The 27,722-nt window shown below is 36.5% G+C and overlaps 1 protein-coding gene and 1 long non-coding RNA gene across 5 annotated transcripts in view; one reads left to right on the top strand and one right to left on the bottom strand.

Annotated features, from left to right (window-relative positions):
* Nucleotides 1-24,204, bottom strand: part of RNPC3 (RNA binding region (RNP1, RRM) containing 3) — a 31,814-nt gene extending 7,610 nt beyond the window's left edge. Inside the window, exons 1-13 of one of the 4 annotated variants that reach the window (XM_050778683.1) lie at nt 24,068-24,189; nt 23,620-23,815; nt 22,145-22,192; nt 14,916-15,034; nt 13,899-13,982; nt 12,964-13,075; nt 12,233-12,301; nt 10,939-11,081; nt 6,885-7,010; nt 4,928-5,079; nt 3,290-3,451; nt 1,729-1,823; nt 1,031-1,089 (exon numbers count right to left, since the gene is read on the bottom strand). In XM_050778683.1, the coding sequence (XP_050634640.1) occupies nt 1,031-1,089; nt 1,729-1,823; nt 3,290-3,451; nt 4,928-5,079; nt 6,885-7,010; nt 10,939-11,081; nt 12,233-12,301; nt 12,964-13,075; nt 13,899-13,982; nt 14,916-15,034; nt 22,145-22,192; nt 23,620-23,811 (1,361 nt within the window). In that variant the 5' untranslated portion in view covers nt 23,812-23,815; nt 24,068-24,189. Of the gene's footprint in view, nt 1-1,030; nt 1,090-1,728; nt 1,824-3,289; nt 3,452-4,927; nt 5,080-6,884; nt 7,011-10,938; nt 11,082-12,232; nt 12,302-12,963; nt 13,076-13,898; nt 13,983-14,915; nt 15,035-22,144; nt 22,193-23,619 lie in introns of all 4 variants that reach the window. The other 3 variants (XM_050778672.1, XM_050778693.1, XM_050778703.1) reach the window with 3 other exon arrangements.
* Nucleotides 24,205-24,323: 119 nt separating this feature from the next.
* The window catches only part of LOC126947709 (uncharacterized), an 81,230-nt gene continuing 77,831 nt past the window's right edge, over nt 24,324-27,722 (top strand). The window contains exon 1 of the long non-coding RNA XR_007723182.1: nt 24,324-24,455. This is a non-coding gene — a long non-coding RNA (uncharacterized LOC126947709). The remainder of the gene's footprint in view (nt 24,456-27,722) is intronic.

Below are 27,722 nucleotides of genomic sequence, written 5' to 3'. Positions count from 1 at the left end.
TCTCATCTTGAATTGTAACTCCCACAATTCCCATGTGTAGTGGGAGGAACTCTGTGGGAGGTGACTGAATTATAGGAGTGGGTCTTTCCTGCACTGTTCTCGTGGTAGTGAAGGAGTCTCAAGATCTGATGGTTTAAAAAAAAAAATGGGAGTTTGTCTGCACAAGCTGTCTCTCTTTTTGCCTGCCACCAGCCACATAAAATGTGACTTGCTCCTCCTTGCCTTCTGCCATGATTGTGAGGCTTCCCTGGCTTCATGGAACTGAGAGTTTTCCATTAAACCTCTTTCCTTTGTAAACTGCTCATTCTCAGGTATGTCTTTATCAGCAGTGTGAAAACAGACTAACACATTAGCTTTTGTAACATTTATAAATCACAACCCTCTCTTTTGCTTTCACAAAACTGGAAGCCTTGCTCAATGAAGTTCTTTAAAAGATGACACTTCACTGTCAGAGTAAGAATCTAAAAAATTTTGCCTCACTGTTATATATTCCTGGATGATTCATTGAAAGAATCGTTTTCAAATCACAGAAACACAAATTCATGAGTCCCACCCATGAAACCTAGAAAATCAGACTCTCTGCAGGTGGACCTATAAAACTGTTTTTCCAGGCTCTCCAGGTGATTCTTGTGCAATGTTAAAGTCTGAGAACCATGTATTTAGAGAGAAGATTAAGGTCAGAATGTATCACAGGCCTGTTTCGGCAAAGAGTTTTATTAGAACACAGCCATGAATATTCATTCAGGTTTTATGGCTGCCTTCATAATACAACTACAAAACTGAGTAGTTCCAACAGACACAGTATGGTCTGCAACAAAATAAAAATATTAAATTTTTACTATCTGCCCATTTACGGAAAAAGTTTGCTAACTCCTATTCTAGACATCTTAAAAGATCAATTGTGCAACAGCACAGACAAATTTTTTCATATAATTTTTATCTCTAAAAGGAAAATGATGGAATTAAAATAGTAAATTTGTAACAGATAAAAACAAAACATAATTTAAGATTACATTTTACTGTCACTTACATGATCCGCTGTGTTTCTGATGAAAAGTCAACATATCTTCCAAAAATATATTTAAGGTCCTAGAATTTCAATACGAAGAAGACAAATAACAAAGCCAGGGGAAAAAAAAAACTGTTAATAAATAAATAAATACATCAATACATCAATAGAAGAGGTCATACTGGACTAAGGTTTTAATCTGACTGGTGGCCTTTCAAAAGGGAAAATTGGGACACAGACACTCACAAAGGGAGTACGCTATGTACAAAGGCAGAAATTGTGATGACGCTGCCACAAGCCAAGGAAGGTGAAAGATTGCCAGCTTCTGCATACCAGCAGAAGCTATAGGAGAGGCACAGAACAGATCCTTCACTCAAAGCCTTGAGAATGAACTAATCCTGCCACACTTTTGCCTTCAGTTTGCCTCCAGAACTGTGAGACAACACATCTCTGTTGTTTCAGCCACTTAGCCCTAGGAAATTAATACATACTCCAAACTCTGTCTCAGTATTTACTGCCAGAGAAGCCAAGCTATGAGAATATTATTTTAACAAAAAATTAACCTGAAAATACTAAACAATAATTTGTCATGCCCTGAAGCAGTAAAAAAAAACAAAAAAAACACATTCTTAAAGGTAGTTTCACACAGATTTTAACACACCAAGTATAAAACCTCAAATTATTTTCATTTACATGAAAAAAAATCAATTTATACCTACCTTTTCTTGAACATGTTTAGCTAAATTCTTTACATAAATTCTACAGTTTGGTTCACCAGGTTCATAACTTCTGAAAACTGAAAGTGTTTCCATTTCTTATTAAAAAACAAAAACAAAGATATAAAATTAAAATATTTTAACCAAGTTTTTAAATATAATTATCATATTCAAATATAACTGTTAAATAGACAAATTAAGCTTTATGAAAATGTTAAAACTATAAAATTAGTAACAATGTTACAAATGGGTTTAAATATACTCACTGAAAATCCGAATTGATTATATAAAAAACTTTTCTTTTTTTTTTTTTGAGATGGAGGCTGGCTCTGTCGCCCAGGCTGGAGTGCGGTGGTGCGATCTCAGCTCACTGCAAGCTCCGCCTCCCGGGTTTACGCCATTCTCCTGCCTCAGCCTCCCGAGTAGCTGGGACTACAGGCGCCCGCCACCTCGCCTGGCTAGTTTTTTGTATTTTTTAGTAGAGACGGGGTTTCACCATGTTAGCCAGGATGGTCTCGATCTCCTGACCTCATGATTCGCCCGTCTCGGCCTCCCAAAGTGCTGGGATTACAGGCTTGAGTCACCGCGCCCGGCCTATAAAAAACTTTTTATATATAAAACTTTTAAGTTTTTATATATATAAAAAACTTGTTTAAAAAATTTCAGACTTCTAGAGTAACGAAAATTTGGCCAATAAAATATCTACTATTAAAACTCCATTAAGATGAGTCATGTTATAAAAAAAGAGTAAAGTATATATGCTAATTGATTTGGGTAATTATTTTGCTTAAAGTGAATTTCCCAAACCATCAGCCACCTCCATATTTAAATGCAAGAATGAAGTAAGCACAATATCAGGCATCTCTGCAGGTGGGCCTATAAAACTGTTTTTCCAGGCTCTCCAGGTGATTGTTGTGCAATGACAAACCATGGCCTAAGAACCCCTGTATAGCTCCTCTCATTTAATGTCAGTAGTCTGTTATAGAAAATCAGATAGATGTTTTGTGTAAAAATCCTAGCTGGAAGTCTATTTCCCATTACTGTAGGAAAAATTATGTACTACACATCAATCTAAAGCCTCTAAATATTTTCTGACAATATACTAAAACAGTAAAAGTCTTTGAGAAGTAGAAAACTATCATGTTAGGATATAAAATCCTAAAATCATAGATTTCTAATCACCATTTTTTTTTTTTAACATTGCTTTGTATGTATCTCAGACACAGTATTTGTGACAGTCTTTCGGCTGCATTTGGAATATATAACCCCAGACTTGTAGGACACACTGACTTATTTTAAATGACACATAAAAGTTTTAGGAATGAAAACAAAAATGTTTCCCAAATATAGACTGGAAACACTGTATGGAAAGAAATGTTCCCTCCACTATAAAGTATGAGTATTAAAAAAAAAAACAGAAGAAGTGATTACAAACATTAATCGGAGAGATGTTCTAAAGTATGTGCCTTAAATTAAGGTAAATGGCATGAAAGATTTGTTTTGTTTCTGTGAAGTCAAAGATATGTAAAACGGAATATGTGCTTAGTTTATTTCATGATATTACCTTCTCTAGAAATTCTGCCCTTTTCCAATTCCCTTCTGGAAATACATTCTGATGGCATTTCATCAGAGTCTTCTTTAATCTCCTCTGTGATGTCCAAATTAGGTTTGGGGAAGATTTTTCCAAATCCTATATTGGATGCATCAACTTCAGGAGCAGGTAAATCTAAGAGTTAAATGTTAACATTAACCATAAGAATCTCTCCTTTAAAAACAGTTTCTGCCCCCTCCCCCCAGTTTATATTTAATAATATATCTTTAGGCACTAAAATTCTTTGGTGTTTCTCAATATACTGAAAGAGGCATATGTAAACATTTTCTATAAAGGTTCAAATAGTAAAAAAATTGTGTTAAAGGGTGACTAGCTATGAGATAAGAAAAATTTATAAAAAGAAAAATGTTAAATAAACGCACATAAAAGGAGCTACCTGAAAAGGCACTACATTCACACTCACCATCCAAGACAGGAATGAAAACTAGTCACAGTTTTTCACTCACTATGTTTGCAATACTTACTAAAATTCTATCCTATATTCACACAAGTGCTCAAAGATATATGTGCAAAGACATAGTCCACTATTTTCTGTAATAGTAAAAGAAGGGAAACAACCTCAACTTCTATGAAAAAAGCATGATAAAATATTGACAAAATTATATTAGAGGCTATTATACAGCTAAAAAATGTAAAGTATATGATTATATTTTGACATAGTAAGCTACCCCAAACTAGATTGTAAACTTCAAAAAAGAGACCATGGCAAACTTGTCCACGGAGGCTGCTAGATAACAAACTTTCAACAAGTCACTACTGAGTGAATGATAAATACCATCAAAACATAATGTTCATTTAAAAAATAAGATAGAAATGTGTTCATACATGTACAGGATAAGGTCTGGAAGGATACACACACACACACACACACACACACACGTACATATATACACATACCAAATTGCTAACGGTATTTGCCTTTAGGTTGTAGGACAGAGGAGAGTGAGGTTTGAGGTGTTAACTTTTTAACAATTTTACTTTGTTTTGGTTACATTCCGATCAACTGGGATTATTTCAGAAATTTCAAAATAAAGACTTAAAGAACAAAAGAACACCATTATAACATCAAATTCGTGATTAAAACAAGCAAAAAAAATCTGTAATTTCAATACTTTTTTTTAAACTTAAGAATAGCTTTCTTGGCAACAATCGTCCATGTCTTTTGGATTAAAAATATATACATTTACATTAAGTCTACAACTCACAAAATAGTCACATTGCTTGTTTACTAACCAATAATATTAGTATAATTACACTAATAAAACCATAGGCCACCACATGAAACAAGCAATGAAAAAGTCAATAAAATATACTACATTATATTTTTAGTGTGAACATCAGCAAAAAGCACTAAATTTCATTCTAGAAGTCATTATTAGCAAAGGGTAACAGTGACAATCTCGCCATTTACCATCAATTTCTGTTATATAAAAAAGTTGAAAGTGGATATTATTCCATGATTTTGAGGAAACACTAATTGCATATTTTAAATAAAGTTGACAAATACTAAAATACAAAACATTGTATGTAAAACTTAATTCTAACACAAAAAGTTGATTTCAGCATGTGAAATAACTAGAATATCCTTACCATGATTTTTTTCCTCACAATTTTGTTCCTTCTCTAAATCTTTCTTAAATGCAGCTGGCATGTCAGTAGATATATGGAATTCAATTCTTTTATTACCTACAGGTTGTGGTTGGTCAAATACATCCGAAGGTAACAGCACTGGATGTAAACTGCTATTTAAAAACATCATAGCATTAGTTTGTAATTGCAAATAAAATCCTGAGTAAAATATTATTTCAAGTTTACTTTAAATTGTAAAAGTTAACACTGACAAAGGATTCACTACATTTTTGATATTGAATAAAGAGAGTGACTTAGATTTATTAGTTTAATAAACTTTAATACTCTCATATAGGTACTAATAAATTATTAGTTTACAAATAAAAAGACTGAGGTTCAGCAATGTTAATAATTTGTATAAGGTCATTCTGGAAATGACAGAGATTTGATGACTATTGATTCTAAACCCCAGGATATTTACCAATATGCAAAATAGTGCATTCCATGTTTGATATTTTAAACATATAGATAACACTAGATTTTGATGACTTAAAATTATCAATAGTCACATTAAAACCATGAAAAGAAACAGAAGAAATATTAATAACTTATTATTTCTCATTATATCCAAAATATTATTTCTGCATATAATCAATATAAAAAGTTATCAAGATATTTTACATTATGTCTTCATACAATTTTAATGTGGCTCACATTAATTTCTATTGTTCAGTGTCACTATAGAGATTCAAAGGGGAAAAAAGGTAAAATAATTTAAACATGTATAAAACAAGTATCCTTTTACTGACAACTTCCGGACTATAATAAAATGTGCAAAACACAATGGAAAGGTAACTTATATCTACTAACATTCTTGGATAACTATGGCTTGACCCTTATCCCAAATCTGCAAATTCCTTAGGAAGTTTATTACAAGATAAAGTAGTGCAAAAGGAATTCTTAATTTTTAAAAATATCAATGGCATTCCAATGGCTTCTTCAATAAATTCAAACTTCACAGCCTAACATTTAGGGGAGGTTTCAAATCCTTCTAGCTTTCTCTTTCATTGTTTCTATTCCTATTCAATAAATTTTCTTACCTCTGGAAACTTTCTTTTTATTCTTCCATTCACATAGGTTACAGTTTCCCTGCCTAATTTTTCTCTCTCCTCCTTAAAGGGCCAGCTCAAATGTCTCCTCTCTCTCTTACAACCTTTCCAAATTTCTCAACTGGCTGTGACCTCTCTTTTCTCACAACCTTTTAGTTCTTAGTTTATATTTCCTATGTCATGTATTATAAATGCTAATGCAATAATCATCTGTGCATCTGGCTTATTATCCTTAAGACTATTAACTCACTGTTTGAAAAGACAGCATTAAACTTTAGAAGCATGCTTTAAACTACACACAGTATTTAGCAGAGAACCTTACCATACATTCAACAAATACTTAAAGGCACTCTGGTGGGTCCTGTGTGCCAAGAAAAGATATGTGAATTTTTATCTGCTGGGTACTTTTTAAATAAAAAATGTCTGATATCAGGTGATGGAGTTAAGAGAAACTAAATAACTGTATATCAACACACTCATGTTTACATTAGTGACATTATTCACTAATATATTACACTAGTGACAGTAATGTCACTAACAAAACTATAAATGCACAAGGAGAAAGAGCAAAGAAATAGTAAAAGGAAAGTAAATGAATTTTGTTTTGGATAATATCCTAAGTGCCTATAAGAAATTCTGAGTCTGCAGACAGGAAGCTGGAAGAAAATACATGAAGGCTTAGGACAGAGAAGAGAGTACTGGTCAACTGTGAGAGAACTATGAATATTTATAAATTTGGCAACTAGGAAGCCAATGGTAAACCAAGAACATTGAAAGGAAACAAATGCCAGCTTGAAGAATGATGTGAATTAAGCAAATAAACAAAGTACATACAAACAACCCTCATTTCATAGTTCAAATATAATTACCTGTGTGAAGGACACAAAGGTGTATTCAACATATCCTTTATTTTTCTCTTTTTTCTCACATGGCGCTGCTTTACTGTTTTTGGTCTTTTGGGCTGAAGATTTGCTAGTTCCATTAATTTGTTCATTCTACAATGAGGAGAGGAATGATAAACAAAATTTCCTTTCTAGAACCATAGCTATTTACCACTGTTTCTATTAAAGTTAAATTTGTATTTTGGTAAATATTTTAAATTTTAAAATGTTTTACTTATATCAAATATACAGAACACCATCAATTAAGAGATAATCAATTTGATAAAAGCTCAAATACTAAATTGCCTTGCTCAGCTTTCATCTTACTTGGAAAAAATTAAAAATAGACTTAATTACATGTTATCAATTTTTAAAACGTATGTCTCATCATAAGCAGTTGCCCAAATAAAACGGTTGAACTTCAATGCCAAACAGTTGAACAAGATACAATAAAATTGATATAATATTAATGTTCTTAAATGATTTTTATTCATATTCTAATTATTAAACAGAGCCCGGACTGAAATATGTCATTTAAAAGCTTTTTGTGCATAACTGTTGCAAATCAATCATCCTATAAATAAGGTAACTTAAATTACTTGAGAACAGTTTTCAAATCCTGTACTAGGCTCTGAAGTAGTTTCAGGAAGTGATAACACCTTGTACATAGCTTTTCTCTATTAAGAGTATGAATATTTAATATTAAAGATAGATCTTGTCTAGGTATTTCTGTATCATCTACAGAGCAGGAACTTGAAAACCGTTAGTCCCAGCTCTACTTCTCAGGGTTATATTTGTAAAATTTGAAAGCAAAATAAACATATGCACATAACAAAATACAAAAGAGAGGATGGAGGGTATTGTTCAAATAAGCTTTAAACCTTTTTCCCTGAGGAAAAATGAAAACATATGCTATAAATTTTTAAACCCTTTTAAAAAACCATGGTTTACTAAAAACTTTATGAAAAAATTTAGTTATTCACAGTATATGTCTACATTTATAAATTGCTGACCCAAAGTACACCAAGCCTCTACAAGAGTGCTAGACATATAGTCAGTAATCAATAATTATTTGCTGAATAAATGAATAGTACAGGTTGAGCACTCCTTATCCAAAATGGTTGGAACCAGAATTATATCGGTTTTGTAATATTTGCATATACATGAGATCTCTTGGGGATGAGACACAACTCTAAACACAAAATTCATTTACGTTTCATATACAACTTATACACAAAAGATGAAGATAATTTTATATAATATTCCTAATAATTTTGTACATGAAATAAAGTTTGTGTACATGGAAACATCAGAAAGCAAAAGTGTTGGCTGGACACGGTGGCTCACACCTATAATCCCAGCACTTTGGGAGGACAAGGAGGGCGGGTCACTTGAGCCCAGGATTTTGAGACCAGCCTGTGCAACATGGTGAAACCCTATCACTACAAAAATATGAAAAATATTAACCAGGTGTGATAGCACATGCTTGTAGTCCCAGCTACTGGGACTGATGCGGGCAGACTGCTTGAGCCCGGGAGGTTAAGCATGCAGTAGGCCATGATTACATCACTGCACTCCAGTTAGGGTAAAAGAGTAAGACCCTGCCTTAAAAAGAAAAAAGAAAGAAAGAAAACAAGCAAAGGTGTCACTAAGCCAGCCATATGTGGTATCATACTGGTACTCAAAAAATTTCAGAATTTGAAGCATTCTGGATTTCAGATTTAGTTTAGAGGTACTCAACCTGTACCATTTTTGTTTTGTTTAGGTCTTATTACATTTCCTGAAGATAACAGAGAAGCATGAAACTAGAGCTTGGTACATGCAAAGGCTATGTTCTCTCTCAGGACTCAAGATGAATTACTGTTAGAATTCCACACTACATCCTTTAATGGAAACCTAAGTAAACAAACAAAAAAGGGTTTGGCCAGTTTACTATAGCATTTCTAATTACTATCATTATTTTTATAAAGAAAGTGAAGTTCACAGAGGTTAAGTAATTAAACCAAAGTTAACACTCTATACTATTCTTTTTCTTTTAGCAACAAGTTAAAGTAACCATCTATCAGGAACTGCCAGCTTCCCTAAACGTCTCTGTCCAAGACAGATACTCTATTCACTCCCATTTTGTAGTTTCAGCCCCATCTATACTTTGATTGTAACTCTTTCCTTACAAAGAGAATACACTGCACATTGTACCACTACTTAGGTGGACACTAACTCAGTCAAATTGCAATTATTTGCGTATGTTGCTCAGGGTCTCTGTTTGGGTTCTGCCTCATGCCAACCACTCACTCCTCCTATATACAACTTCTTCTGTGCATAGTCACCTAAGATTTCGATCATTTTACCATCAGAGTCCTGCAGATAGGGGTTGACAAACTACAGCTCAATGACCAAATCCAGCTAGCTGCCTGTTTTTATAAATAAAGTCTAGTTGGAATAAGGCCATATCAACTCATTACGTATACTATCCATGGATGCTTTCCTACTCCAAGGGTAGAACTGAGTAGCCACAACAGAGACCACATGTCTCACAAAGTCAAAAATACTTACTCTTTGGACCTATAAAGAAACCGTTTGGCAACTCTTGTTCTAAGTCAGGCTGTGCATTATATACATGAACATTATTAACAATGTACTATTGTTTGTCAGAATCCTTAAATAAAATATGTAGATTGTCAAGAACTATCAATAAAAAGAATAATTCATCTGCAGTAGTTACTATGAATAGTTTTGTATAAAATCCTAAAGAATTGCTCTAGAAATTATTCTGAGGTAAATAAAGTCCAGAAGAATAAGCATCTGTCAAAACATGAACACAGTCGAAGTTCATTATTTGCAGTAGTTATGTTCTAAGGTTACCATAAACACTAAATCACTGTCCCTAGGAAAATTCAGGATTAGGTTCCTGGAAGCCTTTGTTTACAACATCTTGTCATCTGATCAATACATTACCTTGTTTAATATATGTTAATGTCTAAGAACACCTTACTTAATATACACTACTGAATCATTAGCATTGAACTCACAGTCAATACTACCATAACTCTGGCCTGAAGGAAAACCATGTATTTTCTCCATCAGGCTTGACATAGCCTTCTTGAGCTCAGGAACACTAAAGAACACTTCAACACCATGCTCGAAGGCCATTTTAAACACAAGAGTCACAACAAAAAAACTCAAAAATGTAAAAAAAGGTAGTGCTGAACAGACCATGAAAAGGATACTTGTTTGTAGTATGAGAACTGAAACAAAAGGCTCTTAGAGGGTGTCTTTATTTGACTTCATCTGGGAACCTGTGTGTTGACTGGCTCAAATTTTTCACCACATGGCACAACGTCCATTTCCATCAAAAACTTTAAAAAGCACATCAAGGTCAGGCGTGGTGGCTCATGCCTGTAATCCCAGCACTTTGGGAGGCTGAGGCAGGCGGATCACCTGAGGTGGGAGTTCGAGACCAGCCTAACTAACATGGAGAAACCCCATCTCTATGAAAAACACAAAAATTTATCCGGGCATGGTGGCACATGCCTGTAATCCCAGCTACTCGGGAGGCTGAGGCAGGAAAATTGCTTCAACCTGGGAGGCGGAAGTTGTGGTAAGCTGAGATCACGCCATTGCACTCCAGCCTGGGCCATAAGAGCAAAACTCCATGTCAAAAGAAAAAATAATAATAATAATAATAAATAAAAAGCACATCAATTATTGATTTTAGAGTCACAAATAAATTTTAGCACGTAGGTAAATTCGACAATATGGAATCCACAAATAACAAGGCTCGAACGTAGTTTATAATACCATAATTATCAATCTAAAAAATTATGCATAATCCAAAAATTTTCACTTAGGTCTTGGTATCTATTCTCAGGTCTTAATTTATAGCTGCTATATATGCTTGAGGTGTTGGTGTTGGGGGGCTGAGGACAAATTCTAATCACTCAAAACTATGAAGAATTATAAACACAAAATCTAGGGAGAGCAAGAATCTCCTTCTTACATTCTATGTTTCTTGGAAACTAAACAAATATTTCATGTTACAAACCTCTGTCGGTCCTCATCATCAGTGCTTTCATATTCTGATTCTTCACTAGATAATTCCTCATCCTCGTCTGGCAAAGGAGGTTCCTCAGGTGGCTGAGGAGACGTGGGTGGAAGAGGTGCATGCAACGGCATATAGTCTTCATACTAATTAAAAGAATAAAACAAAAATACTATGGCAGTCTAAAATATTTATAGAACAAACTCCATTTGAATACTTCATTCTCATTTCTATCACATTTTTTTTTAACACATTCTACACATATTGAGGGAACACCCTGTATGGCAGATCACTAGCTGATCACAAAATGTGCCTCTTCTTCCTTCACCCTCAGCTGAACTAAATTTTCAAAGATCCTCTGTAGTTATATTTCCCCTTGTAACTGAGTTATAGCCAATGAAATGAGACAATTAGAAACTCCCACATATAATTTTTCCTTCGTGATCTGCAGACTGTGTAGCAATGTCTAAATCAATCTGGGAAGGCACACGGTCAAAACAATTCAGGTGTTTTTCATGGCTCAGTAGAGCAAAATATCCCTCTGCTCTACTTTTGGAAAGGATGTGACATGACAAAAATCATTTTTATTGTATTAAATGACTAAGAATTTATTTGTTAACAGCAGTTAGTATAATCAATTAATTCTTCAGTAATATATCAAGCATTGAATAGGTGCTGGGGTTACAAAAACAAACAAACAAACAAAAACAACAAACAAATCCTAAAGTTAATAGTACATATATCAGAAAAGCAGCAAATCTCAAACCAAATTCTCTTCTATTCATATATGAACACTCAATGTATTAATAATTTTGCATTGCTATTTTTTATAAATATACTAAGAGTACTATAGCAAAATAATAACTAAAATTATTCAAGAGCAGGTATAGCCTACTTCTAAATTATTGACAGATTTGCATAGTCAAGTCTAATAAAAATACCAGCACCCTTTTTCGTCTTTTGCAAACAAAGCTCTATTTGTGATAAAACCAGAACAATGAAATCCTTAGGTAATCTAGTTAAGCGTAACTACCTTATAGAATGGCACAATGTTTTGGCTCAAAAAACTTAACAATGCTGGATGAAATGATAGTCTTTATTGCCCAAAGCATTTCTTTCATATTCTGGCTTTTCCTCACTTACAGTTCTCAGTTCTTCTATTATCATCATATTACTTTATATCTGTTCCTTATTTTCAATGTACATCAGAGGTTGCTACAACACCTGTATAATTCAGCCTCAATAATCCCATTCGGGAAGAGAAATTTTGACTTCAAAATTCTAAGAGCTGTCTTACCATGGGAGGTCGCGCAGTAATTGGTCCAAAAGGTGTGGGCAAATTCATTTTATTCATAAGATGAAGGACCTTAAAATGGTAAAACATTTAAATTCACATATAAATTGATTCAACTCACATCTTGTATTTTATATACTAAGAAACTTTGCAATAACACTATTTATTAATTGAGTGTAAAGGAAGACCTGCCCATCTCTTGACTTTAGGATCTCTGCATAAGGTAAAACAAGGCATTGGTGTATCTCAGATTAACCTTCCCAAAATGTTAATTCTACATGTTCAATTAGTCCCGTTGCTAAGAATGTAATGTTCTTGCAATATAAAATCTACTTGAAATGATTTTATATCTTTACCCAATTATTGTAAAATTATAAAACAGAGAAATACATTAAAATACATCTATACTTTGTACTTCAAAAAAATATGTTATTACTGCCAATATTTTTAAGCATTTGCTCAGGGGTCTGAATCTCTATTTAATGGTGTATTCTAAAGTAATAGAGAATTATCACAAATTACATTTCCCAAACTAGCTTCTGTTTATTAGTATCCACTTACACTATACCTTATAAAAGTCTTTACTTGAAAGTAGTAAATATTTAATTACATTTAAAGTAGTGTATCACTGGCTGTCTAGAATTAGTCTGATTACTTTCATGAGAATCAGCATGAAAAATAAAATATCAAGCTATATAAACAAATCCTTTTAGGAAAAGTTTTATTCTACTTACCTGTACATAGAACTTAGGCACACTTGCCAAGGCATTTACTATGTTTGCAAGGATTGTGCTGGAAGGTGGTGGGTACATATACTTGAGGCATGAATTTAAAGGAAAAGTCAGCCTATAAAATAAAAAACATTTAAGATGTTTATGTTTTTTTTTTTTTTTTTTTTTGAGACGGAGTCTCGCTCTGTAGCCCAGGCTGGAGTGCAGTGGCTGGATCTCAGCTCACTGCAAGCTCCGCCTCCCAGGTTTATGCCATTCTCCTGCCTCAGCCTCCCGAGTAGCTGGGACTACAGGCGCCCACCACCTCGCCCGGCTAGTTTTTTGTATTTTTTAGTAGAGACGGGGTTTCACGGTGTTTGCCAGGATGGTCTCGATCTCCTGACCTTGTGATCCGCCCGTCTCGGCCTCCCAAAGTGCTGGGATTACAGGCTTGAGCCACCGCGCCCGGCAAGATGTTTATGTTTTAATAATTTCATATCAATCTCATTTTAGGTAACCTGGTAACAAACACACCGCTCAAATGATACAGTACTATTGGATTTACCTTGTTCCTAAAAGATCCAAAGTACATTTAAAAAGAAAAATAAGCTACTGTATTTCTTGGCAGAGGTTTACCTTGTATCTCTGAACATTTCAAGAGATGCTTTCTCTGCACTGAATTCAGTGACAAACTCGTAACTCAAAATGTGATTCAACATATTAAAAATATACATGAACATAAATATCTTTGTTTTTAAAATTATCTTAAATTATCTTATTTGCAATAAGGTATCTGTATATAACACGATATACAATAAGCAATAAGATATCTGTATATCACAATATATAAGAAGATATCTGTATATCACAATATACAATACGCAAAAAGCAGTAAGACATCCGTGTATCTGTATACAACACAGAACAAAAGCAAAAGAAAAGCAAATAAAAATGCTAACCCATGGTTTGGTGCAATTCCATTTTCCACTGTTAAATAACCAAGTTCTTTTTTTTCTTTATCATCTTCGACAGGGTCGTCAGACCTGGGACATACAGAATCAAAGTTAATCTCACCTTTCCAAAGAGTGAAAAACTGCACACAAAAAAGATAAATTACCTTTCCAAACATGTCATTATAAAAACAGTTTGATTAAAAAAAAAACAAAAAACAAAAAACTTTCAAGTATTTCTCAAGCAAACACCTATAAATGGGAAGGGAACTAAAATTAACCTTCACTGAATCCCTTCTGTATTATTATTACTACAGAAGTGCTATAATAATAAAATTATTATTCAGCACTACACATTTTCATTTACTCTTCATAGCAAGACTATGAAGATGGCATAATTGTCACTGACCAAAAATAAAACTAAAGTTTACATGGTATAAAATAGTGGTAATCAAATGTCATTAATGTATGTCATAATCAGTTGGAGAGTTTATTAAAACTCATAGACTTCTAGAGCATTTTCCCATCCCTTCCATCCCTCAATGAAGTTTCTGATTCAGTAAGACAGGGTTAAAAAAGCTCAAGGTTCTGTAGTTTGATCAAGCTTACAGATGATACAGCTGATCTAGGGACCACAGTTTGAGAACCACTAGTGTAAAGCAAATTTCTCAAGGTGTACTATAAAAAGTCACAGCTGGAAACCAAATGCCAGTCTTGATTTTATCACATTGTGTTATCTCTGATACAAAGACATTATATTGGTTATTTTCCCTCCATTGAAGGTTGAAGATGAATTCATTTCAGCCCACTCCCTTCCCACTTCACACTGATTAAACTGTAATATTAAATCTGGTTCCTAATGCACAATTAGGGGCAAAAATAAAGATATTGTTTTACTGTGCTAGATTTAATGGAAAAATCTGTCACTACTCTTCCAATTACTGGCTAGTCTGAAACCAATATAATAACTGTATAACTGATTAAAAAAAAATTTTAAAAATGTTACAAAATGTATTATCTACACACCTTTTTTTTTTTTCAGAGCCTGAAGTGGGACATGGGGAGTGAACTTGATCTTGTTCTTTTGCAAATTCAACGACTAAAGTATGACCTAAAAGTTTCAGCTGATGGAGTCTTGTCAATGCCTGGAGTTAAAAGAACAAGAGTAAACATTTCACAATTGTACTAAAAATGATCTGTTAGAGACCAATGTTTACACTGTGGGCGGCAAGCCACTCAGGTGCCGAGGCAAGAGACCAGGGACACGAGCTGTTCCCGTATAATAAAATACATAAAACAACAAGAGCTATAGTAGATCTAGATCATAGATATGATTATATATGAATGTCATTAATCATTAGTTTGTAGCAATTACTCTTTATTGCAATATTATAATAATCCTTGCTCTACAATTATAACCTAGGAAAAATCAGGCCATACAGAGATAGGAGCTGAAGGGACATACTGAGAAGTGACCAGAAGACAAGCGTGAGCCCTCTGTCACGCCCAGACAGGGCCACTAGAGGGCGCCTTGGTCTAGTGGTAACACCAGCATCTGGGAAGACGCCTGTTGCCAAGCAGACTGTGGTCTAGTGGTAGTGTCAGTGCCAAGGAAAAACACCGGCTACTTAGCGGACCAGGAAAGGGAGTCTCCCTTTCCCCGGGGGAGTTTAGAGAAGACTCTACTCCTCCACCTCTTGTGGAGGGCCTGACATCAGTCAGGTCTGCCTGCAGTTATCCAAAGGCCTGTCTCCCGGTGATGCTGTGCTTCAGTGGTCACGCTCCTAGTCCACTTTCATATTCCATCATGTACACCTGGCTCTGCCTTTTGGATAGCAATAGCAAAATCAGTGAAAGCACTAAAAGTCTCTGATATGCAGAAATAATGGCATAAGAGCGCTCTCTCTCTCTCTCTCTCTCTCTCTCTCTCTCTCTGCCTTGGCTGCCAGGCAGGGAAGGATCCCCTGTCCAATGGACACGTGATCCACGTGACCTTACCTACCATTGGAGATGGCTCACACTCCTTACCCTGCCCCTTTGTCTTGTATCCGATAAATATCAGCAAAGCCTGGCATTCAGGGCCACTACTGGTCTCCGCGTCTTGTGGTGGTGGTCCCCCGGGCCCAGCTGTCTTTTATCTCTGTCTTGTGTCTTTATTTCTACAATCTCTCGTCTAAACACATGGGGAGAAAAACCCACCAACCCTGTGGGGCTGGTCCCTACATATACTTTTTTTTTTTTTTTTTTTTTTTGCTAATGCTGTAAACATTTCCTTGACTATTTCCTAATTTATTTTTAAATTCAGGCTATCAAGCCTTTAGTACTTATTAAAGGACTACTTCCTATAACTGAGGAAAATAAAAATCTGGCTAAATTCCACTTTATGCCAGCTCTGCTTATACCCAGACAGCTGAAAATGGCTAGAAAACAAACCAACAAATTTCCCTGGCCTTACTTTCAATTTATAACAGCACCACAAATTGCAGGGTGACCTTTAATGATACCACAAAATTACTTATTACAATCGTAGTCTATTTGTCCCATCTATAAGAGAATATTTTGTACTTTCTCCTTGTTCCTTAACCTCACAATATTTTTCTTGCATTCCGTTAGCCTAGCACCTGGTTTCCTATTTTGAGACAACTGAAGTGATGACATGAGAATATCAGATTTCCACTATAACTCCCCATCTACCAGCATATGCATGCCAAAATTCTATGTTCTATCTGTTATAATCTATTAACTATCCACATTCCTATCTAAATCCAGCTGCCTGACTTATATACTAAATTCCATCCTCTCATCTACTCAAGGGTCTTTATTTAGCTATGCTCTGGAAATGTGTGTGGTGGGGGGTGTGGGGGGTACTCTTATTTAAACTGTTAATTTTCTGTCCTCTATTGGATTATCCATATCAGTATGAAAACATGCTCCTATTTCTCCCATCCTAAATTTGCATTATTAGTTTTGCAGTAAAACTCTGTAGAAGTTATATAAACCCTCTATCTACAACTCCTCTCTGCCTATTCAGTTTCAAACCTATTTCAATCAGGTTAATGCTTTAATAAGTTTAATGAGACTGCTTATCACAGACAACAAATTTTATATTGTTAGGCTAATGATCAACTCCTAGTCTTCACTTGACTGCATTTAACATAGTTAATCACTTCTTCCTTGATACATGTCATTCACTTGGCTTCAAGACTTCATACGTTCTTATAATTTTCTTCCTAGCTCACTGGTTTCTACTCTTCCATCTCTTTGACTTGTGCCTTCTCTCACATTCTTAAAGTTGGAATGCTCCAGAGCTCTCGTCCTGGTCTTCCTCTCTATCTCAACATATTATCTTGGTGATTTAATCCAGCATCTGAAGTTTAAATCTATATGCTAATGATTCACTAATTTATAATTTCAGCGCAGACTTCTGTCCTGAAGTCAAGAAACACATATTCAAATAATGGATAGTGCCCCATAGGTTTCTAACAAACGTTTCAAAATCAACATTTCAGGAGCTAAACCGCTTAATCTCTCCCCCAGCCAAAAATGTGCTCCACCAGGAGCCATCTCTGTTTCAGATGATGGCAAGTCCATTCTTCCAGTTATTCAGGTCAAAAATCTTGTAATCATCCTTAATGTTTCTTTCCCACATTCCATATCCAAGCCATTAAGAAATCCTGTTTGCCTATACCATAAGGCCAAAGTCATCAAAACAGCATGGTAGTGGTATAAAAATAGGCACATAGACCAATGGAACAGAATAGAGAACCCAGAAATAAACCCAAATACTTACAGGAAACTGATCTTCCACAAGGCAAACAAAAACATAAAGTGGGGAAAAGACACCTTATTCAACAAATGGTGCTGGGATCATTGGCAAGCCGCATGTAGAAGAATGAAACTAGATCCTCATCTCTCACCTTATACAAAAATCAGCTCAAGATGGATCAAGGACTTAAATCTAAGACCTGAAACCACAAAAATTCTAGAAGACAACATCGGAAAAACCCTTCTAGACATGGCTTAGGCAAAGACGTCATGACCAAGAACCCAAAAGCAAATGCAACAGAAACAAAGATAAACAGATGGAACTTAATTAAACTAAAAAGCTTCTGCACAGCGAAAGAAACAATCAACAAACAGACAACCCACAGAGTGGGAGAAAATATTTGCAATCTATACATCCAAAAAAAGACTAATATCCAGAATCTACAAGGAATCCAAATGAATCAGCAAGAAAAAAAACAAGCCCATGGACTAAGGACATGAATAAACAATTCTCAAAATAAGACATACAAATGGCCGGCAAACATGAAAAAATGCTCAGCATCACTAATGATCAGGGAAACGCAAATCAAAATCATGAAGAAATACCTCCTTACTCCTGCAATAATGGTCATAATGAAAAAATCAAGACATAATAGATGTTGGCAGAAATGTGGTGAAAGGGACTTCCACACTGCTGGTGAGAATGTACACTAGTACAGTAAGTATGAAAAATAGTGTGGAGATTCCTTAAAGAACTAAAAGTAGACCTACCATTTGATCCAGCTACTGAGTATCTACCCAGAGGACAATAAGTCATTATACAAAAAAGATAGTTGCACATGCATGTTTATAGCAGCACAATTTGCAACTGCAAAAATATGGAACCAGCCCAAATGTCCATCAATCAATGAGTGGATAAAGAAGTTGTGAGATATAGATATATATAGAGATATATGTATATAGATATATATAGACATATATAGATATATATAGATATAGATAGATATAGATATAAATATGAAACATGGAATATTACTCAGCTATAAAAAGGAACAAAATAATGGCATTTGTAGCAACCTAGATGGAATGGGAGACCATTATTAGACCATTATTCTAAGTGAAGTAACTCAGGAATGGAAAACTAAACATCGTATGTTCTCACTCCTAAGCAGGAGCTAAGCTATGAGGACCCAAAGGCATAAGAATGATACAATGGACTTTGGGGACTCAGGGGAAAGTGTGGGGGGTGGGGGTGAGGGATAAAAGACTTCACAATGAGCACAGTGTATATTGCTTAGGTGACAGGTACATCAAAATCTCAGAAATCATGACTAAAGAACTTATGTAACTAAACACCACCTGTTCCCCCAAAACCTATTGGAATAAATACAATAAGAAATCCTTGCTTCTATCTTCGAACTATATAAAGAATCTAATCACCGCTAACCACTACCATTGTGGTCAAGGCAACCATCAATTCTGGACTGAATTACCACAACATTTTAATGGATTTCCTTGTTTCTACTCTCCCTTCAGTCTAGTCACAACAGAGAAAGCAATCCTTTGAAATATGTCAGATCAGGTCACCCCCTTGTTCCAATGGCTCCCTATTTTACTGACAGTAATCTAAATTCCTTACTATAATCTACATAATATAGATTCTATGACTTCTCTGACTTCAAATCCAATGCTCACTCCCACCCCTACTCCCACAGATCACTCCCACTATGTATGCTCCAGTCATAGTGGTTTCCTTGAACAACATGACAGGCATGGTCACATCCTAGAGCCCCTGATCCAGCTGTTCCTCTAATTCAAACATACTTCTCCCAGAAATTTCATTAGCTAACTCCCTTTGTGTCCTTCAAATTGTTGTTCAAATATAACCCTAACTACAGCCTGACCTCTCCCCACTTAGCACTCCCGATCTTATTGCTCTACTTGTCCTTTTTCCATAGCATTTATCGTCTTCTAAAATATTAAAGATTATTTTCTGTCTCCCCTTTTGAGACTACAAACTATAATCATCTTTGTTTTTGTTCACATATAATTCCAAAACCTAAAACAGCATCTAGCACATAGTAGGCACTTAATATTTTGCAACACATGAAACTACAAGCCTTAACCAGGGACCGGTTTTGTGTAAGACAATTTTTCCACAGGCCAGGGTAGGGGGTGAGGAGATAGTTTCAAGATGAAACTGATTCACCTCGGACCATAAGACATTAGTCAGATTCTCATTGAGAGTGCAACCTAGATCTCTTGCATGTGCAGATCACAACAGTGGCCAAGGCACTGCTGATCTGATTGGAGGTGGAGCTCAAGCAGCCATGGGGACAGGCTGTGAATAGAGATAAAGTTTCCTCAGCCTGCTAGTCACCTCCTGCTGTGCGGCCCAGCTTCTAACAGGGAGTGGATGGGTACCAGGCTGTGTCTGGGTACCAGTCCGTGTCCTGGGGTTTGAGGATCCCTGCCTTATATCATCATACAAAGTTAGTTTTAAAATGTTTCAATAATTTTCAAGACCCTAAACGAATGTTAGACCTCTTCATTATCAGTGAAGCTTGATTATATGAAATGAAGGTCATCTAACCTGACTTACTCCAACTTTCTTCCTCTCAAAATGGGTATCACATAAGTTCTTATTCTCAAAGATTTATAGCTTTTCACTTTTAATGTTAACTCCTCCTACCTAACTTGGCTACTTACTCTATTCTTGAACATTTCTCCCTTTGTTTTCTTAATCTATCACTTTCCAATAAGGCCAAATGTTCACTAGCCTAAAAGCCCTATCAATACTGCCATTAACCTCTTACTGCTTCCTTTCACTACAAACATTTCCAAAGACAATGACTGGCTCCATGTGCTCTCCTCCAAGTTATTTTTGACCCTAAAACAATGTGTTTTTCATTCCCATATTTTATTTATAATGTATTATGCTATATTTTTAAAAAGACTTTTTTTCTGAAAAAAAAATTACCTATCATTATAAAAGTACATATTAATATAACATGAAAGCCCTCTGTAATCCTACTCTCAGAGAAAGATGTTTTTAACATTTTGGTGTATAGTTCTGTCATATTTTTTTCCTGTGCATATGCTAACATGTATACCATTAGTTTCAAAAAATCTGAGGTTACATTATAGATAATGTTTCACAACTTTATTCATGTACTCTATCTGGGCTATCATTCTCTATTAACACTTACCACTTGATATCATTCTCAGACAGCTGCAGTCCAGTATATGGACATAATGTGATTTAAGGCTTCCCTTCCTTTTACCAATGAAAATTTGGGTCATTTCTATTGTTTCATGGCAAAAAGACTTTAATAGAGGTGCTCATTCCTCATTTTGCATCATCACAGGATTTCATCTTCTTAAAACACACTTCGCTTTGCATCAGTGATAATTTCCTTTCTAGTTCTCCTACTTTAACTGCTCCTTCCCATTCTTCTCTCCTAGCTTATTATCCTTTGGGCAATCATATCTATTTACATGGCTGAAGAATCTTTCCATTCTTCACCTTGCCTCAGCTCTAGACTGATATTTTTAAATATTTCCACAAAAGTAGCCCAGGGACCCCTCCAAGTTAACAGATGACATGTGAATTCATCATATACTTTTGCAAAATTCTCTGGATCCTCATGTCAGCTAATATAACAACCCAAATAACTCAATCCTCAATCCAAATATCCTGAACCCGTCTCTCTCAACCCCTATATTATAAAACCTACAAACTCAATCTCTATTAAGTATATATCTACTTCCCCCTTTATCTTCTTATTGTCTTCTTCAGATAGTTATTCTTGCCTTGGCCATTATAACAGCCTTCCATTTGGTCTCCTACCTGTAATAATTCTGCGCATCCAATCCATCCATGATACGAGCTATACCAGATATCTTTCACAGGCCTGATTATATTATGAGCCAGCTCAAAAGTATCAAGTGCACACCTACTAAACCAAACTCAATACCTCTCTCCCAGACTCCATCTATTTTTCAAGTCCCACTTCCATCTCAACCCTTAGCTCCTGCTCCACTTATAACTTGCAATGACTTCCAGCTTTATTTGGTGTTCCCCAAGCCCCGAAGGCCCATCTCACCTTGTTTCCTGTTGAAAAAATCCAATTATCATTAGACTTCTAGCTAAAAGATCACTTCCTTTGTGAATGATTCCCTGGCATTTTAAAGAAATGTATATTCTCCTTTTAACACTTGAAACATCTTATCTTGTAACAGTCACAGAGATATTTATCAATCTAAATCATTTAGAAATTATTTTAATTACATATGCAGTTTTGGTTTACAGATAATCTACTAAAGGACTGGGCAATATCTGCCAACTAACAAATCAAATGTAGTCTGTTGGGGAAACTGTTGCAATACAAATGCTTTTGCTTCTTAAAAACCACAGTTTAACATTATCTGAACCAAGACTGGATAAGAGGATACTTTTGACAACTTTAATAGTCAAGAAAAAGTCATACCTTTATAGCTGCTTTTTCATTAGGGAATGTGGCAAAAGCTGTATGTTTCTGAAACAGAGTTAAGGTACAAATTACTTCCAATATAATTTCAGTTTCTCATAAAGAAATCTGACATTTTACCAGTGGAGTAATGTGACATGTTAATAATACATGGGAAAGTATGAAAAGTCAAAACCATTTAACTGATCACTAATTTCAGTCCAGGGGTTTTCAACATTTTTTGAGGCAGACTTGAGATGAAAGCTATGCAATCTCTATCATATAAAGACACACGTCTTACACATGCAAATAGTTCAAAAGACCAAAAGTTTAAAGACCTCTTCTACACAGAGGGTCACTATTAACCAATTAAAAATTTATTTCTTTTATTTATGACAGACCTAAAGATTTTAAACTTTCCTCTATACATAACAATGCACAGTTTAAAAACATTCACCAACAGAGAAATCGTTCTTCAAGGTGCATATTTCCTTTGTGCTTTATCTTTGTAATAATGTTCAATGGGAGAAGCATATTTTTAAACGTAAATTATAAAGATTTTAAAAACCATCAGAAAAGAAACACAAGTCAACAGTAAAAGAAACACTATCTTAAGGAAGAGCTCTGGTCAATGCTTATTAAAAGTTACTTCAGTAATTATATTGCACATTCTAATTTTGTCTAATCTGATCCACGATGACCTAACGTACTTAAATTGAGCCATAATTTTTTTTTTTTTTTGAATTTGAGGGTATAAATGACACTTAAACTGATCAGAATTGGCCTTTCTTATAATTCAGTAACTCTCAGCATGGGCTGCACATTAACATTAAAATCACCTGGGGAAACTTTTAAACCACTGATGTCTTGCCCCATCGCTATTCCTATTTTAATGAAGAGAAATCAAAACATCTTTGGATATAAAGCAAAACAAAGTAATTGTGTAAATTCCTACGTAGGTATTTTTAACAGTTCTAAAAAATTGTTCCCTAAAAGATGCCATCGGGAAATTTTTATGAAAAGTCTCTTTTTCTAGTTGAAATTCTGCATTTAATTTACTCAAGTCACCAATGCAGCTTCTCTATTTTGATGAACGATTTAACATTGGCTTATAAATGAACTAGGACTTTTAAAAATCCCTTGATGCACATTTGTAAGAATACGCTGAGTCCAGAAGCAATAACCCCAAATTCAAAAAAGTTGTGAGGCTCTCAGGATGGATCTGAAAACTCAATATAACTAAGCTAATTTCCATTCTTCTGCTTTGTCGTTCACGATTGCCCTTTTCTGCAGTGCTATGACTAATACAGACTCAAGCCGATTAAAACTCCACTTTGCAGAGCAGATATTCTGATACAAAAGAGGTAGGATGGGGGAGCTTCCATTACACAAGTGCATCTTCCCCACTCGTTTCCGCCTTACTCCTGTCAACGCTCCCCCTCCCCGGTCGCTCGCCAAAGGCCTTCCCGGGAGACTCCGGCGGGGCACGCCCTTACCAGTCGCCCCTTATCTGACAGGACGCGCACGGACTGCGCCCCGAAGTACTTCAGCAAGTCCTCTTTCTCCTCAGCGGTAAGCTCAGCCGGCAGGTGCCTGACCAGAAGGGTTCGGTCGCCCCGAGGCGGGGAAAGCGAGGAGGAGCTCGTGCATCCCCTTGATATCGCAAGCGGCTGCTCGGGAGCTGCCATTTTCCTTGGAGAAGCAAAACAGAAATCGTGGGAAGAAGTCTCAGTCGAAATAGCAGCATCAACACAAGCTGGGATATTTTTTCCGCCTCGCGCTAAGGATTCTGGACACCAGGAAATACCGAGCAGAAAGTCACCTTCTCGCGAGAACTGCGCCACGGAAAAGCCGCAACCCTTCGGAGACTCTTGGGGAAGGGCGCGGTGCTAATGACAGTAAAGCAAAATGATTTAAATTCCAGGTAGCTCCGGAAAGACTTACAAGCAAAAATTGGCCCAGAGAAGTGCGAGGTACCACAAGTTGTCAATCGAAGAAGGAAACAGGAACCCCAGCCACTTGAGGAAAAGAAGCTGGACGCTCAAGGACACGAGGACTCACGACTGCGCATGTGCGGGCTGGGACCGGGGCGGGGCGGGGCGGTGCGCGGCGGGGCGGGGCGGGGCGCGGCGCGGGGCGCGGCGCGGCGCGGGGCGGGGCGGGGCGGGGCGGGGCGGGGCGGGGCGGGGCGGGGCGGCGCGGCGCGGGGCGCAAGGCGGGGCGCGGCGGCGAGTGCTGTCAGAAGCTGCCCGCGCGGCTGTTAATCCCTGGCCTTGGGAAAGTGAATTGGCCTGGATATCAAATAGGACAACTTGGGATGTGGAAATACCGGGTATGTTCTTAAAGTCTTTAGATGGTAAAATCTAAAGATAGCTAGTTCTTCAGTCAACTTATTAGACACCATGGGGGAGGAGAACTCAGTTTAAAGGGCAAAAAGTTGAGACTTTTTTCTTGAATCGGTAGGCATTTAGCCGAGGGATAGGCACCCGCCAGGGTTCATTTCACAGAAATGGCAGCCTCTAGGAAGAGGTCGCCTAATAAATTATAGTGTGTGTGTGTGTGTGTGTGTGTGTGTGTGTGTGTGTGTGTAGGTGTAGGTACTTTTCTCCTTATTTTACAGCTGAGGACACTGATGTACAAAGAGGTTAAGTCACACAGCTATAAAATGGAAGAACTAGGATTTGACCCTTGGTGTTCTGACTTGGGGTCTACATTCTAATCCACCGTTCTGCCTAGATTCTGAATGGAGTGAGGTAGAGATCATCCCCGGAGGGTCAGAAATGCACCCCTCACCCCATACAGAGAGGGTGTTGAGAATTCTAAAGAGAGGTTTTATTCTAGATGTAGCTGCTACAGGCTGGAGAACCAGAGTTCCTCTTACAGCTCTTTTTGTCACTTAAATAAATGTTAGAGATACAGCAGTAAGCTGTATACCAAGGATGTGCTGTCATCCAGCATTGGTTGGGGAGAAGGAGAAGGACAGATACTAATGAAAACTTAGAAGACAAACATGAGAAGAACCTTCCCCCCCCAACACACCAAAATACCAGATAGGCAGAGCCAGACCATGTAGATGCTGTAGGTTTGTTAGGAGCCCTATTTATTTGAAGAACGTTTAGAAACTGACAAATTATTTAAATAGGTGTATGTTGAAGGGAGAGACTCAAAGTTTAGGTATGAAAATTTCTCTGGTTGCAACGCGAAAAATAGAAGCGGAAAGGCCAGTTGGACTACTGTAAAAGTCTGGAGAAAACACTGCCAGAAATAGTTCGGTGAAAGTGGACATGTAGAAAAGGAACTGGAATTGACATATGTTTTAGAAATAGAATTGATAGGAACTTGCAGACGAAGAACAGTAAGCAAGGATGAATTCTGGATTTTTGGCTTAAGCTCCATATTATCCATCTGTAGATGATGATGCCATTTACCGAATGTGAGAAGATTGACCAAGTGTAACTAGGTTAGAAACTGTAGTGGGACATTGGAAATAGAGGAACATATATTAAGTTTAAGGTATCTATTCAGTATCCCTGTTTCAAGTAGGAAGTTGAATGTGTATGTTTGGCATTCTTGTGAAAGGTCACCACTAGGTATGGCATCAACCTATTTAAATCCGAAGAATGACAAAGAGTATAGATAGAATAGTGCCCAGAATAGCGTCATGGGACATGCAGATGTTGAGAAGTTGAGGCGAGGAAGAACAAGACAATCAATTCCTGCCCTCTCGATGCTTACTTTCTAAAATTAAGACAGAATAAACATGTAAATAAAGTTCTTTCAGAGAATAATAAATGCTTTGGAAAAAATAGGGTAGTGGTATAGACTGATTGGAGTGGTCATGCTGTTTTAAACACTGTCCTTCACCAACTTTTTTTGTGTGTTCTTTGAGGACTTGTTTGAAGCTTCTAGCAAGGGAGCACTGCTACGCATATGCCCTTACGGAAGAATCATCCTCCTCTATGGGGGAAAGTCATCCTCCTCAGCAGAGTGTGCAGCTTTGGAAGAGACATATATGGGACAGTTAGGAAGGAAGGGGAACCCAGCTAGTTAGCCAGATAAGCCAAATCAACTATTGGGATTAGTTGGTGACAGGTACCACAGCAAAATCACCCTCACATCCTCCCTGTAACTCTTATGTTTAGTAAAATGTTCCACACATAATGCACATTCTGTAAATATCTATTCAATGAATGAATGCATGAAAGAATTCACTTTTATATTTACCACTGTCTCCTACAGTTAGGAATTACTACAGGGACTATCAGAGTTTAATGGTCGTTATCTACTGTAATTCAGGTATCATGACTGAGTGGAATAGTTACATGACAGAATTTTATTATCTCTCCACTTAATTGCTTTTAGTTGTACTAAATGAAATCTACCTTATCCTTTCCATGACAATATGTCAGGTAGAGGTCATAATTTCCTAGTCACTTTCAGTTACTATCAGTACAGTTGGTTTGAGATGTCAAGTTCAAACTCCGTTAAGGTGTCTCCTCTTACCCTCCCCTCATATCAGGCTTGAACTAAAGGATTGCAGGAATATGTAGTACACTTTAATCTTTTCTGTATCTGAGTGTAGGTGTGTGTGGTCATATCTGAGAAGCACCTTTCTCATTCCCTTCTCTTTGTCTAGCCCAGAAGTTCCCAAACTTTTTCAGTTATTGGTGCCTTTATTGTCTCAGCAGTTTTTTCTAGCACCCCTTGATGCCACCATATTTCCTATTCTACTCCAGTTTTCCAAGAAAACCACTGTGTTAGCCAGGATGGTCTCATGATCCACCCACCTTGGCCTCCCAAATGTTTTATATGAGAGCAGCAGCTGAAAACCCAGCTTTTCAAAGACATGACATTCTTAAAAGGAATTAAACAGTATCTAATGTTCAAATTGAGAAACATCTCAAGCTGGTAGTTCAGGTAGTGTCTGGTAAACAGTGAGTATTGCTATGTTTCCCTCAAATATTTAAAATATCCCATAGTACCTCTATAAGGTGGCAAGGGTAGCTGGAGCACCTTAGCACAGTTTGAGAACCGTGAATTTAATTCATTTTCGGCCTTAATTTTTCTATGTTGGGGAATGGGAGGAGGGAAAAGTACTGGAGCTTGGGAGTGTCCGACTTCACTGAGCAATTGTTGATTCTTTATCTCATTCTTGTTCTCAGGGGTTCTGTGTGTTGATGGAGGTCCCCTCTAATGTGATGGTTTTCTTGGATTCATTTTCATCTTCATCTTCCTCCATGTCACTAAATACCTTCTCAGTCAGAAATACCTTTTTTACTTCCTTTGGTTTGTGTCCCTAATTTTCCTCACTTGACCACGTGGCTATTTGCTCTTTCCTATTACATCTTACCTTTTCCCTCCAAACTCCCTATTTTTCTACATGAAGACAGGAAAACTCCCTATTTTTCCACATGAAGACAGGAAAACCCTATCCACATGAAGATAGGGTCCTATCTCTGGCATGCTTTGGAGAACCACAGTAGGGAGAAGGGTTGATCCCAGTATTTGTCCTGGCTTCTTGCCAGAGGCATTCCCCTCACCCTCCACAGCCAAGCTTCTAAAGAGAGGGACATAATTATTCCTATTTCTTCATCTCCCA

Source organism: Macaca thibetana, chromosome 1 (genome assembly GCF_024542745.1).
Source record: "Macaca thibetana thibetana isolate TM-01 chromosome 1, ASM2454274v1, whole genome shotgun sequence".
In the NCBI taxonomy this organism is placed as follows: Eukaryota; Metazoa; Chordata; class Mammalia; order Primates; family Cercopithecidae; genus Macaca; species Macaca thibetana.
This window is presented reverse-complemented; position numbering and strand designations above follow the sequence as displayed.